The 16,007-nt window shown below is 45.9% G+C and overlaps 1 protein-coding gene across 1 annotated transcript in view; it reads right to left on the reverse strand.

Annotated features, from left to right (window-relative positions):
- Positions 1-3,750: 3,750 nt before the first annotated feature.
- Positions 3,751-16,007, reverse strand: part of Tex45 (testis expressed 45) — a 14,504-nt gene continuing 2,247 nt past the window's right edge. The window contains exons 2-8 of the mRNA XM_008844549.2: positions 13,096-13,199; positions 12,909-13,009; positions 11,692-11,804; positions 11,497-11,606; positions 10,441-10,642; positions 9,329-9,414; positions 3,751-3,927 (exon numbers count right to left, since the gene is read on the reverse strand). Coding sequence (XP_008842771.2) covers positions 3,751-3,927; positions 9,329-9,414; positions 10,441-10,642; positions 11,497-11,606; positions 11,692-11,804; positions 12,909-13,009; positions 13,096-13,199 — 893 coding nt within the window. The remainder of the gene's footprint in view (positions 3,928-9,328; positions 9,415-10,440; positions 10,643-11,496; positions 11,607-11,691; positions 11,805-12,908; positions 13,010-13,095; positions 13,200-16,007) is intronic.

The following is a 16,007-nucleotide window of genomic DNA, read 5'->3' on the forward strand; positions in this document are numbered from 1 at the left end:
CTGAAAAGATGGCAGACAATTGAGGAAGACAAGCTGAACTGTACTCCACCTGCACACACACATACGCACACACATACACATGCACATACATATGCACACATATACATATACAAACCCATGCACATACCCACATGCACACACATAAGCATACATGCACATATGCACACATGCATGTACACGCACATGCATACACAACTGTTTGCAGAGAGTAGAATCCCTCACTAATTCTAAGTCACACCTTTCTACCCTGTCCTCCAAATAGTAAAGTCTGGGACACTCCTTTAATATTTTTGGCCTCCTACCTAGACAAGAGGTTGTCGTTGTGCTCAGGGGAAGTCCGGAAGTCTTCTGGAACAGTTAGCCAGGACTGAGAAAAGCTGCAGAGGAAGCTTTACCTAGAGATACTGTCCCCACCACAGGGGACAGGGAGGGGGTGACACATAGCTTCGGACAGCTGGCACTTGGGCCAAGATTCTCTACTGACCATAAATAATGGTCACAGGGTATAAACAAATGATCTCGCAAAGGCCACTCTGTGACCACATCTGAACCAAGAACAGGTTGGAACCGTAACTTAAATGACCGCATCCCACTCTCTCCCCGTGACACCAGCGATGGCCACTATCTGCCAGCCACAGCCCGCACTCCACTTTCAACCCTCTCACACCTCTGAGATGAAAGTATTGGGGGTCCCAACTAGAGACCAAACCAACCAGAATTGCTTCATCTTTCTCTAAAGTCACCCAGCACAAGCCCAAGAGTACTCTGTTTCACCGAATGTTGAAGTTTTTCCTATCTCCCTCCTTCCCTCCCTCCCTCATTTCCTTCCTCTCCTCCTGCTCCTCCCCCCTCCCCTTTCATGTAGGATCTCATGTAGCTCAGGTAACCTCAAATTCATAATTCACTATGTAGCCAAGGATGTCCTTATAAACTTTTGATTCTCCTGCCTCCACCTCTCGAGTGCTAGGATGACAAGTATGCACTACCACACCTTGTTTATGTGGTGCTGGAGATGGAATCCAGGTCTTTGTGCATGCCAGGCAAACACTGTACCAACTGAGCTACATTCTCAGTCCTTTTTGCTGTTACTACATTTATTTAGTGTGAGGGGAGCATGCATCACAGTGCAGATGTGGAGGTCAGAGGACAGTTTGCAGGAATCATTTCTCCCCTTCCACCAAGAGTTCCAGGTATTATACTCAGGTTATCAGGCTTGGCTGCAAGTGCCTTTACCTGCTGAGCCATCTCACTGGCCCTCTTTTGGCTTTGTGAGAAAAGGTCTCACCATGTAGCCCTAGATGGCCTGGAACTTGATATGTAGACCAGGCTGGCCTTGGACTTTCTGTAATCCTATCCCTGCCTCCCAAGTGCTAGGATTACAGGAATGCCTCTCATTGCACAGCCCAAGATGGAAGATCTTGTTCCTCTGGAATCAGAACTGAGAGTTCATTTTGTCTATAGCTACTTTCCCCCAGTTGTTCAGATTAGATTAGAAACAGGGTCAATTTATATCAGTACAGAGAGAGAGAGAGACAGAGAGAGACAGAGAGAGAGACAGAGAGAGAGAAAGTGGTACATGCCTGTAATTAAGGCACTGGAGACAGAGTCAGGAGGACCTGGAGCTGAAGACCTGTACTACATAGAGAGGGAGAGGAAGGGAGGGGAAGGAAGAAGAGAAAGAGACTGGCTATATGACCAACTCCTGGACACAGCTATACCTGAATCCAGAAACCTTCCTTTTTTCCAATACCATGAACCAACACATTTTCTGGGTGTTTTAATTCATTTTAGTGTGTTTCTGTCCCTCACATCCATGACAGCCTTGACTAATCTGGAAATGAGTTAAGCCAGGTCTTGTGGCTCACTCTTGGCACTTGGAAGACTGAAGCAGCTTGAGCTAAAGAGTGAGACCTTGCCTCAAATACTAACAACAGGGCTGGGGATGTGGCTCAGTTGGTAGAGAGCTTGCCTGGCATGCACCAAGCCCTGGGTTTCATCCCTAGCACCACAAAAACTGAGCATGATTGTGCACACCTGTCACCCCAGCACTTGAGCGATTGAGGCAGGAGGATTAGGAGTTCAAGGTTATCCTTGCTACACAGTGAGTTTGAGGCTAGCCTGAGCTATACCTCAAAAAAGGGGGGATGCGGCAGGAGAGATGGCTCAATGGTTAAGAGCACTGGCTGCTCGTGGAGGGGACCAGGGTTCAGCTCCTAGCACCAATATAGCAGCTAACAATCATACTGAACTTCAGTTCCAGGGAGTTATGGGTCCTCTTATGGCCTCCACAGGCATTGCACACACATAATGCACATACATACATACACATACATACATACATACATACATACATACATACATCTGGAATTATGAGCAATTGTTAGGTGCCATGTGGGTGCTGAGATTCCAACAAAATACAGGCAAAATACTCACACATACACATTAAAAAACAATCAAAAAATTTTTATTGCCTTTTTGAGACACAGTCTCTGTGTTGTGGGGCTTTTAAGGCTGTACTGTCTTATGTTATGATATTAATGTTAACATATTTTAGGGACAAGAAATGGAAAGGTTGTGGTTTAATAGTGTTGTGTTTGTATGTTAAGTTGACAAGGGGTCAATTGTACTGGACAGCTTTAGTGTCAATTTGACACACCTGGGTAGAGAGACCCTCAGCTGGGGAATTGCCTCCATTGGATTAGCCTGTGGCCACTTCTGTGGGGCATCTTCTTGATTGTTGAGTGATGTGGGAGGGCCCTGCTCACTGTGGGTGTTGCCACCCCTGGGCAGGTGTTCCTGTATCGTGTAAGAAAGCAGGCTGAGCAGGGGCCAGGGGAGCAAGCCAGTAAGCAACATTCCTCCATGGCCTGTGCTCCAGCTCCTGCCTCCAGGTTCCTGCCCTGAGTTCCTACCTTGGGCTCCCTGATGAACTGTGACCTGGGAGATGTAAGCCAAATAAACCCTTTCTTCCCCAGTTGGTACTGGTCAGAGTGTTTTGTCACAGCAATGGAGAAATAAGCTAGAACAGTCTCCCTGTAGCCCCAGCTGGCCTGGAACTCACTATATAGATGAGGCTGGCCTTCTCCTTGAATGCACAGAGATCTGCTTCCCTCTGCCACTCGAGTGCTGGGATTAAAGGCATGAGCCACCATGCCCAGCTCAAAATTTTTATTTTTTATATTTTAATGTGTGTGTATTGCCTGCATGCAGGTAAATGCACTTGTGTCCTGCAGTGCCCAAGGAGGAGAGAAGAGGCTGTCAAATCCCCTGGAACTGGAATTACGAGCAGTTGTTAGCTGACATGTGGGTGCTGAGATTCAAACCCGGGTCTTTGGCAAGAAGAAGCCAGTGTTCCTAACTGCTGAGCCATCTCTCCAACCCCTCAAAAAATTGTTTTTAAAGAAAAAAAAAGGACTGGAGAGATGCCTCAGCAGTTAAGAGCGCTGGCTGTTCTTGCAGAGGACCTAGCTAGGTTTGGTTCCCAGTACCCACATGGCAGCTAACAACCACCCAAAACTCCAGTTCTAGGGGATCTGACACCCTCTTCTGACCTCTGAGGGCAATGAATGACACAAGTGCATGTACATACATGCAGGCAAGACACTCATACAAATAAAAATGATAGATGATAGATGTAAAAAAAAGAGTTAAATAATCAAGTAGTTAATCAAGATTAACCATCATGCCATCAAAGTGATGTTTATTGCTGACTGAGACAGGGGTACACAGAAAGCTGAGGCCCCAGAGGGTCTACCTTCTGCCCCTGGCAGCCCCATTGCTGGGTGTGCCCAGTGGTACATGGCTTTCCAATATGTTGCTTAGCTTCCGCACCAGCGGGCCCTGGGACTTAAAAGGAAACTCATCCTGGTACTGGGTTGAGAAGAAGCACTGTCCACCAAGTGGGGGCTCTATGTGGCTGTACTTGCACTGTGGAGTCAAGCAGGTATTTTTGGCAGGGATAGCCTTGGAGTGACTGAGCCACCCTGGCCATCCCTGGAGGGTGGGACACAGGGTAGTGTGAAGAAGCTCAGTCAGGTTTGGCTGGTAATTACACCCTGTAGGATGGGCAAGAGGGGCCCCAGTTTGAGCTGGCCCAGGAACTGCAGAGAAAAAAGTTATCCTTGGGTCAGTAAAACTGTTCAGTGGGTAAAGGTACTTACTGCCAAAGCTGAGTACCCAAATTCAATCCCCAGGGCCCACATGGTGGAAGGAGAGAATAGACTCCTTCAAATTGTCCTCTGACTTCCACATGCATGCCATGGCATGTATGTGCTCATATGCATCCATATATACACCCGCACAAACACTAAAATGAATAAAATTTAATAAAAATAGTCCGGGTGTGGTGGCGCACACCTTTAATCCCAGCACTTGGGAGGCAGAGACATTTCTCAAATTATTGAAAAAGATAGAGACAGGAGAACTCCCAAAATCCTTCTATGAAACCAGTATCATTCTAAAACAAAAGCCAGGTAAAGACACAACAAAAATAAAACTATAGGCCCATATCCTCAATGAATAGATGAAAAAATTCTGAACAAAATACTTGCAAACCACACACAGACACACATCAAAAAGATCATTTATCATGATCAGGTCAGCTTTATTCCAGAGATTCTGGGATGGTTCACTATATGTAAGTCAACAAATGTAATAAATCATATAAATGGACTTAAAGGCAAAAATCACACTGTCATTCTCAATAGATGCAGAAAATGTCTTTGAAAAAAATTCAGCGTGCATTCATGTTAAAAGTCCTAGAGGGAATTGGATTGGAGGGAATCTACCTCAACATACATAAAGCTATGTACAACAAACCCCTAGCCAACATCATTCTAAATGGAGAAAAACTGGAAGCATTCCCATTGAAATCAGGATCCAGACAAGGCTGTCCACTATCCCCACTCCCTTACAATATAGTACTTGAAACTCTTGCTAGAGAAATACGACAAGAGAAGGAAACTAAAGGAGTAAATTGGAAAAAAGATGTCAAATTATCACTATTTTCAGATGATATATTATACATGAGAGCCCCAAAATGCCACCAAAAAACTGCTAGATAATGACTAATATTTTCAGCAAAGTGGCAGGTTACAAAATCAATTTACAAAAATCAGTAGCCTTTCTATATACCAATAACAAGCAATAAAAAAGCATTCATAGAAACCCTCCAATTCACAATACCCTTAAAAATATATGCTATCTAGAAATAAACCCAACCAAAGACAGTAAAGATCTCTACAATGCAAATTTTAAATCTTTAAAGAAAGAGATCGAGGAAGACACCAGGGGGTGGAAGGACCTACCATGCTCACAGATTGGAAGAATTATATTATAAAAATGATGATCTTACTAAATGCAAAGCAATCTATAGATTCAATGCAATGTCAATCAAAATCCTCATGATATTCTTCACATAGTTTTTTTAAAAATCCTAAAATTAATATGGAATCACAGAAGACCCCCCTATAACCAAAGCAATCTTAAGCAAAAAGAGCAATATTGGGGGAATCATTATACCAGATTTCAAACTATATTACAGAGCTATAGCCATAAAAACATCATGGCAATGGCACAAAAACAGACACATAAATCAATGGAGCAGAATAGAACATGAGTGCATGCAATTTCAGGTACCTGACATTTGACAAAGGGGCCAATAACACACAATGGAGCAAAGACAGCACCTTTAACAAATGGTGCTGGAAAAACTGTATCTCCACCTGTAGAAGAGTGAAATTGAACCCTGCACAAAAGCCAATTTCACCCTGAACAAAAGTCAACTCCAAATTGATGAAAGACCTCAATATGAAATTTTGAAACTACTGGAAGAACACGTAAGCAGTACTACAAGATAAAGGTGTAAGAAAGGACTTCCTAAGTTCGACATCAGTTGCTCAGACATTGAGGTCAATAGTCAACAAGTGAGACCTCATTAAACTAAAAAGCTTCTGTACAGCAAAAGAAACAATGAAGTGAAGAGGAAACCCACTGAGTAGGAGAAAATCTTCACCTGCTACACATCCAACAGAGGATTAATATCCAAAATACATAAAGAACTAAAAAAACAAACAAGAAAATAAATGAACCAATAAAAAGATGAGCTAAGGACCTGAACAGAGCGTTTGCAAATGAATAAATAAAAATTACTTAAGAAGCATCTGGAGAGATGGCTCAGCAGTTAAGAACACTGGTTGTTCTTGCAGAAGATCTGGGTTCAAATCCCAGCACCCACATGGCAGCTAACAACTGTCCATAATTCCAGTCCCAGGGGATCTGATAGCCTCTTCTGACCTCTGCGGGCATTGCACGACACAGGTGCATTTACTTACATGCAGGCAATACACGTATACACATAAAATAAAAATAACAAATAAATTTTAAAAAGAAAATGTATTAAAAAAGAAACACTTTTAAAATTGCCCAACATCCTTAATAATTAGAGAAATGCAATCAAAAGCACTTGAAGATTTCATCTTACCCCAGTCAGACTGGCTAAGATCAAGAGAACAAAAAACACCAAATGCTGGTGGGAATGCAATCTGCCATATGATCCAAGTTATAACACTCTGTGGCATAAACCCACAGGATTCATACCGCTGTAGAGACACCTATACATCCATGCTTATTGTGGCTCTTTTCACAATAGCTAAGAAATGGAAATAATCTAAATGTTCCTCAACTGATGAATGGCTAATGAAAATGCGATACATTTACACAATGGAGTTCTACTCAGTAGTAAGGAAAGATGAAATCATGAAATTTGCAGGTAAATGGATGGAACTAGAAACTGTTATACTAAGTGAAGTAACAGTCTCAGAAAAGCAAGCAAGATCCTAATTTGTGGATCTTAGCACCAATCCTTTATATATGGGTATATATCCTGATGTAACAGCAAGAGCCAGGAAAATGGAAAGGAAGCATAGAGGTAAATGGAAAGAGACCACCTGAGAGAGGGGAATAGTAAGAAACAAATGTTACGAAGGGGGAAAGGGGGAAAACAGGGGTATTCAACTGGAAAAGGAGGAGGGAGGGACATACAAGGAGCCATGGGAGCAAAGGGGAAGAAGGAACTCAAGAGATGGGGCAAAAATAGGAGACAAGAATTATTAAGGGGAAAATTGGGGGAATGGGGGTACCTAAATGGGAGAGGGAGGAGGGATATTAGAGAGAGAGAGAGAGAGAGAGAGGAGAGATAAATAGACCTTGTGTGGTGTAAAAAGCCAGAGGGAAATGCGTTAACTCAAAAATACATATACAATATCGGAACATGAGTGTGTGTGTATACCTGACAGCTATATAACAAAAACCACGGTGTCACACAGGAGAAACCCCCCTTCGAGTTGTTGGTCAGGGTAGTCCAAGAGACTCCCAAAATTACACAGGCTATTGCCACAGCCCTTTATTACCTCCCAGAACTTGAAGGTAAGACCCTATTGCTGAAGACAGGACAAGCTTCAGACACAGGACTTGGAGCAATGGATCTGGGACTGACCTAGAAGACTTCTCCCTGCAGACCTGTTCTCATAGTTCTATAGGATACTGTGCAAGCGGCTAAGGGAGAAAAATTAGTGTTCCAACCCAGCTCTAAAGGCCAATAACCACAAAGACTGATACATCAAACTATCTCTATTGGTGCAGTAGTGGCACTTTTATCTAGGAAGTAATCAACAGCAATCTAATTGGACTTACAGCCCTCTCAATGGCAGGGAACTCATAGATCTTAGAGAAAACCCTATCTCCTATCTTTAGACAAATGAAATTTCTTACTGTATGCTAAATATGGATCCTTGTATTTACAGACAAGTGTACCATATACCACTCATGAGAGAAGCTTCTTTTTGCAACAGATGGAGGCTATTACAGAATTCCACAACTGGTCACACACAGAGAATATATGCCTGAGAGATGCCCAGCCCTAAATGACACATCTACTGTAGAAACTCTACACCCAAGGCTCATGGGACATAACAGGGGATACAGAGAAAACCAATACATGCTTCAACTCTCACGAGTGAAGCTTCCCCATACAGCAGAGTGTGATGTGTCAGAAGGCCACAACTGGCTAAGTTTTAGAGAATGAGACTGCGGAGTGCATGTCATAGGACTCCTTCCTATATTAAACCTCATCCACCCATGACTCAGGGACCATTGTGGAAGCTTGTAAGAACCAAGGTTGATACACGAACATAAGAAAACAGAGGTTTTTAGGTCACTGGGAACTTGCTTATATAAACCTGCAACAATGGTGAGAGCATGCCCAAGACACATGCAAAGTCAATCAGACAGAAACTCAGCACAAAACCCTAGCCAAGGCACTACCGGCAACTGATTATTGCTGGGTGAAGGAAAGTAGATCTTTAAGATGAAGTGTATCCTGTCTTCTAGATAGGCTGACTAGACGCCAGTGGATGAACTTGCACTGAGGGAAATCTGGGTACAAACGCTTCACTGGATAGGACTTATTATATATGACAGAATGCGTGAAATCCAGTGGGGGGGTATGGGAGGTGTAGATGGGGGATGGGGTCTAAATTTGATTAAGATCTGTTTCATGAAATGCACAAAAACTCAAAAATATTTAAAAAACAAAATACCAAGGGGGGGGAGGGATTTGGAGAGATAGCTCAGTGGTCCAGAGCACTGGACTGCTGGATTCAGTTCCCAGTACCCAAATGGGTACAGATGGCTAGCAGCTACCTGTAACTCCAGTTTCAGGGGATCCACAGCCCTCTTCTGATCCCCACAGGCATTGCACACTTGAGTGCACTTACATATATGCAGGCAAAACACTTATACACAGAAAATAAAAAGAAAGAAAAAAATTTGGGGGGTCTTTTTGAGACAGGGTCTCCCTGTAGCTCCAGCTGGCCTGGAACTCACTATATAGACCAGGCTAGACTTGAACTCACAGAGATCTGCCTGCCTCTGCCTCTCAAGTGCTGGGACTAAATGTGCGGGCCACCATGCCTGGCATAAAAGAAAGAAATTTTTAAAAAGAAAACAACCAAAGCCTGGGAGCACTCCATTGGTAGAACGCCCAGGGTTCCATCTCCAGCACCACACAAACAGCACTGGGGAGGTGGCAGATGCAGGAGGGTCAGCATTTCAAGGCCATTCACAGCTACATAGGGAATTGGAGGCCAGTCTGAACCAGAGACCTTGTTCTGTGCACCCTCAAAAATTAAAGACCCTGAGTTTGGTTCTAGGTACTGAAAAGAAAGATGACTTTGAGCATAGGGTGACCCTAGCAGACTTGACTCTTATTCTGGGGTAACACTGGTTGGGTGGGTGCCTGGTGAGACATGCTCCCCCCTCACCGGCTCACCTTCTGTAGAAGTTCTTGTGTCATGGCGGCTCGAACTGCTCCGTGAGGCTTCATCATCTTTTGATTCGTGGTTAAAAGGTCTGATTCTAAAGATTAGGTTAGGGTTGGGGGCAAGTTAGGGAAAAGGGTGTGGTGGTGGGAGAATATGAGGGACCAAGGATAGGTGGATTCAGGGATCAAGCATCTATGTTGAACTGGGACTGAGGATGCGGGTTGAGTGTGGGAGAAGTCTGGGTATCAGGGCCAGACAGAACAGGTAACAGGAGATGTTAGGAGACGCATAAAGGTTAGGAAAGAAGGCTATGACCGAGCCAGAGGGGCGTAGTCATTAATGGGGGGGGGACCATATCTTGGGAGAAGGGGGATTTGTCTAAGGGAGGATGTGAAGTCCATTCGAGGGGGGCGGTTAATCCTTCAGGAGGTGGGAGAGTCGTGATAGAGAGGGATTTGGGAATGGAAGGGAGCTTTTGGGAGGAGGCGGGGCTTTCAGAAGGGGCGTGGCTTTTAAGGATTGGGGCCGGTCCTTGAAAATGGAATGGGTTCTTCGGGGATGGGCAGTTATGAGGGGGGCATCTAATAATCCGAATAGGTCTTGGGGGATAGGGCAGGGCTTTCAGAGGTGGGGAGGGGCTTTCGAGGCTGGGACGGGAGATTCAGTTATGGGTGGGGCTTCTAGGAACAGGAGCAGGTCTTTGGAGATGTAAGGGGGAGCCTTCAGGTATGTGAAGGGTCATTTGGGATGGGATCAGTTTTTTCAGGCATGGGCTGGGCTTTAGGAATGGGACTGGGCTCTCGGGGATGGGATGGTGCCTTCAGTGATGGGCGGTGCTTCCAGGGACCGGGCAAATTTATACAGATGCGGAGGTTGGGGGATCTTCAGGGATGCGCAGGTTTATGGAGACACGGAGTTCTGGGGAATGGGGCAGGACTCTCAGTTACGCGCGGGGCTTGCAGGAACAGAGATGAGTCTTTGGGGGTGGGGTAAGGCTTTCAGATATGGGCGGGGCTTCTAGGAACAGGATCCAGTCTGAGGATGGGACTGGGCTCTCTGGAATGGGTGGGTTTTTCGGAATGGGGAGGGTCTTTATGGGACAGGGACAGGCCTCACTCACCACCTGTACCCCCAGGCAGGTTGCTCGGTAACAAATGAAGACAGGGTGCTTTCTGTATTGGGCCAGCAACTGGAGGGTAGTAGTCAGAGCCCATGGAGGTCTGGAAGAAGTCTCCGAGCAGCTTTGCATCTCCTAGGGCCACGTGATCTTTCAGTTTCTCGTGGGAGAAGTGTCGGCGAGATGGCTGCGTCAGGGGTGGTGGCTGTAGGAACACAGACATCTAGGAAGCTCTTGGATCCAGAGGCTCCAGCGCTGCGCAACCTTGAATAGCTCCCACCCCCTTTCTGGGCCCCAGATGGAGCTTAGATTTAGTTGAATCTGTTATTTCACAGGCAGAGCCATAGAGGCTGAAAGATTCATGTGTGTGGGTGCACCTGTGTGCATGTGGCTTCTAAAAAGAGTCTTTTGATTTGTTTGTTTGTTTTGTGACAGGGTCTCCCAGTAGCCTCAACTGGCCTGGAACTTGCTATGTAGACCAAACTGGCCTAATCTCACAAAGACCACCCACCTCTGCCTCCCAAGTGCTGGGATTAAAGATGTACACCGCCATGTCTGGTTTGATTTTCTTTTTTTTTTTATTTCATGTGTGTGTTTTGCTTGCTTGTATGTATATGTACCTGGTGTGTGTACAATTCCTATGCAGGACAGAAAAGGGCAATGGGGCTGCCATATGGGTGCTGGGAAGCCAAGCTAGGTCCTCTGCAAGAGCAACCAGTGCTCTAACTATTGAACTAGCTCTCTAGCCCTGCTGTTCGCTTTTCATTATTTACTTATTTGTCTTTTTTTCTTTAATGAGTGTCCCCCGCCCCCCCCCCGCATCTATATAAGCGCATCTGTGTCATGTAATGCCTGCGGAGAGCAGTAGAGGGCATTGGATCCCCTGGAACTGCAGTTAAGGATGACTAGCTGCTATATGGGTGCTAGGAACAGAATCTGGGTCCTCTGCAAGAGCAGTCAGTGCTCTTAACTGCTGATTTATTTCTCCAGTCCTGATTTCAGTTTTTGAGATCCTAGTCCCCTTCATAAGCCATACCACCTTCTTCCCCTTCCTCTGACCTCTCCGTAGAAGAACTGTGTGGAGGTATCGAGGCTGCCTGGGCCAGGGCACCAGTTTCCCTTCAGGATGTGTGACTCTGGAGTCATGTCGTGGTGGAGAACAAATGGTTCTGTTAGGGGAAGAATGCGGACTGAGCAGATTGGGGGAAGCTTTGGAGGGAGCCGGGGTGGGGCACACATGCTGCAGGCTCTCACCAGGCTCCCAGGCATAGAAGTAGTCGTCCATGGTGGTCCTGTTTTGGAAGACGCCATCTTCAGGACCAATGCTCACATGGTGAATGCGGGCTGCTGCCTGGGCCTTGTCATACCTCAGGAAAGGTTAAGTTATAACCAAAGTGATTGCTTACAACTTTTGGGAAGGGGAACAGGGGCAGGGTCGCCCAAGACAAGAATGCATTATTTTATTTATTTAATATTTTTTTAATGTGCTGATTCATTTATTTTTATTTTGTGTTTTGCCTGCATGTATGTAAGTGCACCACATATGTGCAATGCCTACAGAGGCCAGAAGAGGGTGTCAGATCCCCTGGAACTGGAGTTATAGATGGTTGTTAGCCACCATGTGGGTGCTGGGAACCAAATCCAGGTCCTCTGTAAGAGTAGCCGGTAGTCTTAACTGCTATGCTATTTCACAGTCTCTAAGATTTACTTTTGTAATTTTTATTTTATGTGTGTGTGCCACATATATGTAAGTGCCCACAGAGACCAGAGGGGGACATTGAATTCCCTGGAGCTGGAGCTAACAGGTGATTGTGAGTCACCTGATATGGGTGCTGGGAACCAAACTTGAGTCCTCTGGAAGAGCAGCAAGTGCTCTTAACCACTGAGCCATCTCTCCAGTCCCTATTTATTTTGTATGTATGTATGTATGTATGCGTGTGTGTGTGTGTGTGTGTGTGTGAGAGAGAGAGAGCGAGAGAGAGAGAGAGAGAGAGAGAGAGAGAGAGAGAGAGGATATGTACAGGTCAGAGGACAACTTGCAGGAGTCCTCTTTTTCTACTGTGTGGGTCCCAGGGATTGAACTCAGATTGTCAAGCATGGCTGCAAGTGCCTTTACCTGCTGAGCCACCTCGCCAGCCCTTATTCCTTCTGAGACAAGGTCTAGCACCCAACAAATCCCAGTAAACCCCCTGTCTGTATGCCCCATATAGGTATGGAGCTAGGCCCAGCTTTTTATGTGGACACTAAGGATTTGAACTCATGGCCTCATATTTATGCAGCAAGTTCTTTTATCTGCTGAGCCATCTTCCCCAGCCTCCCAGGGGCTGTTTTAACGGGCAGTGTGGCACAGTGGTGGGGCTGGGTTGGGCACCTCTAAGGCAAGGAGAAGTTCCAGAGCCCTAGGCAGCACATTCATGTGCTGCAGAAAGTCAACTGTCCCATTGTGGTGGACAGACAGTGGCCCTTTGTACCTGTGTGGGGATAGCCCCTGAGGCATGTAGGTTTGTTTCACATGTGAGCACAGAGGGCCATAGCCGGTCTTGAAATCTCCCAGTTTTATGCTGGAGGAGGCCTGTGGACCGAGGATGGAAGGTAAGGATCATCGAGTCATGGATAGCTGCCCTGCCCCTCAGCAGCACCAACAAAGCCTTGATTTACCCTCTTACACATCAAGGCGGGTGGGCCTGGGAGGGCCTGGAACTGCTTCTGGTAGGAGGTCTCTTCTTGTCCCTTGTAGTCCCAAGTCAGGGTGTTGGGGCCCCCTGAGGAAGGAGGAGAGAGGGGAGTGGAGGGAGGAGGAAGAAGAGGAAGGGGAGGAGGAGGAGGAGAAAGAGTAAGAGGAGAAGGAAAAGGGATGCGGAGGAGGAAGAGAAGGGGGAGAGAGAAAGAGAGAGAGAGGGAGAGGGAGAGAGAGAAGGAGAGGGAGAGAGAGAGGGAGAGAGGGGGAGAGAGAAGGAGAGAGGGAGAGAGAGGGAGAGAGAGATGGAGAGGGAGAGAGAGGAAGAGAGAGGAGAGAGAGGGAGAGGGAGAGAGAGGAAGAGAGAGAGGGAGAGAGAGAAGGAGAGAGGGAGAGAGAGGGAGAGGAAGAGAGAGGGAGAGAGGGAGAGAGAGAAGGATACATAATTAATCTGAGGCTCAGTAAAGGCAATTGCAATGTAAGCGTAACAACTTGAGTTCCATCCCTGGGACGAGAGAGGGAGAGAGAGAGGGAGAGGGAGAGAGAGGAAGAGAGAGAGAGAAGGAGAGAGGGAGAGAGAGGGAGAGGGAGAGAGAGGAAGAGAGAGGGAGAGAGAGAGAAGGAGAGAAAGGGAGAGAGAGGGAAAGGGAGAGAGGGAGAGAGGGAGAGAGAGGAAGAGAGAGAGGGAGAGAGAAAGAGAGAGGGAGAGAGAGGAAGAGAGAGAGGGAGAGAGAAAGAGAGGGAGAGAGAGGGAGAGAGAGAAAGAGAGGGAGGGAGAGGAAGAGGGAGAGAGAGGAAAAGAATATGGCATTGATTCTCAGCAGCCTTAAAGCCTCCTGGAATTTGATTCTTTCCCTGGTAAGATTAGCTGGACAGTCCTAATTATTCTAAACTGAACGATATCTGCAAAAACACCAAAAAAAAAAAAAAAAAAAGAACCAAACCAAACCAAAAAACTTGGTGTGGTAGTGTATGCCTTTAATCCCAGCACTTGAGAGGCAGAGGCAGATAGATCTCTGTGAGATCAAGTTCAGCTTGCTCTCCATAGCAAATTCCAGGCCAGGTGGGGCTACAGGGAGACCCTGTCTCAAAAAACAAAACAACGCAACCCCTCTCCCCAAACCCACCAAAAATAATAAAAATAAGGCTGGAAAGATGACTCAGTGAGTAAAGGCAATTGCCACCAAGCCTGACAATCTGAGTTTGAGCCCTCAGTCCCACATGGGAGAAGAGAACTCACTCCAGCAAGTTGTCCTTTCCCACACACACACATCAATACATAAATATAAAAAAGACAAGAATAATTGCCAAGTATTAAGACAAAGAGGTTTCTCTCCCTCCCTCCCTCCATCCCTCCCCCTCTCTCTCTCTCTCTGCCTAGGCGGACTTCAAATGTCTTATGTAGCCAAAGATAACCTTGAACTCCTGGTCCTCCTGCTTCTGCCTCCTCAGTCCCGCTCTCTTGCTTTCTCTCTCTCTCTTCTATCTTCTTTGTTTTTTGTGTCCTGAGACAAGGCCACACTGTGTAGCCTCGGCTGGTCTGGAACTCTCAAGCTTCAGCCTTCTGAGTGCTGGGGTTATAGGCCCAGCTTACGCTCAATTTTTGCATACCCTTGGGCTTGATATTTCCCTTGTTTTACACGCTCCTTGAGGCTCAGAAACATGAAGTGATTTGATAGAAATAGAGGGGCTGGGGGCTGAAGACATGACTCATGGTAGAGCACTTGCCTGGCATTGGCTAGGCCCCAGGTTCAAACCTCAGTACTAAAAAAAGAAAAGAGGAATACAGAGGTGGTTCGGTTGGTAAAGGACTTGTCTCATGATCTTGAGGAACTGAATTTGGATGCTCAGAATCCACATAAAAAGTCAAGCATGTGAGCTAGAGAAATGAGTCAGTGGTTAGAGATCTGACTGCTCTTGCAGAGGACCTGGGTTCAGTTCCCAGCACCCACATGGCAGCTAACAACCATCTGTAACTCTAGTTTCAGGGGATTCAATGCCCTCTTCTGGTCTCTTTGGGCATTTTATACACATGGTGCCCTTATGTACATGCAAGTACAACACTCATACACATACAATAAAAAAAATAAAAAATAAAGCCATGTATGGTGGCACAAATTGTAACCACAGTGTTAGGGAGGCAGAGAAAGACAGATTCCTGGATCTTGCTGACCAGCTAATATGGCCAACTTGGGGACAGTCCAGGCTCAATTCTATAAATTTTTGTGTGCTGTTTGAGCTGAGTATCTGGAAGGCAGGGTACACACACACACACACACACACACACACACACACACACACACACTTCAGACCCAAGTATGTTTGTCTTACAGTATACTCCAAGACCCGTTATCTGGGGATGGGATTCCCTCTCCCAGCTCTGTGACAGGGAGGAAAGAGAACAGAAAAACAGCTTAAGAATAAAAATAACATGTCCTTGAGAATAGCTAGAGGTGAATCATTTCCAGAAGAGGTTATTTTTGTTTATCCTGTGAGATAAAATTGTCTGTGATGCAAAGAGAAGCTGAAGCCAGAAGTTCAGCCATGGGAAGCTCAGCCATAGGGAGAAATCTCAATTAGGAACTCCAGCTGACTGCCTCAACTTCCCCAGTTGGTTTGTGCTGGATGTTGTGAGCACCCGATTTGATGCTGTCTCTGTCTGCTGCTGTTTGTTCTTTCACTTGGAAGCCTCACCTAGGGGACACTGCTCTGCCAGGGACTCTACTGGAACTCCAGCTGACTGCCTCAAAGGGCCTCACCAGGCTTTCTGCTGGATGCTGAGTGCAGAGTTTGATGATGTTTTCCTATCTATCTATCTATCTATCTATCTATCTATCTATCTATCTATCTATCTATCTATCTATCTATCTATCATTTATCTATCATCTATCAT

This window comes from Nannospalax galili, unplaced genomic scaffold (genome assembly GCF_000622305.1).
Source record: "Nannospalax galili isolate Female #2095 unplaced genomic scaffold, S.galili_v1.0 scaffold262, whole genome shotgun sequence".
NCBI classification, from domain to species: Eukaryota; Metazoa; Chordata; class Mammalia; order Rodentia; family Spalacidae; genus Nannospalax; species Nannospalax galili.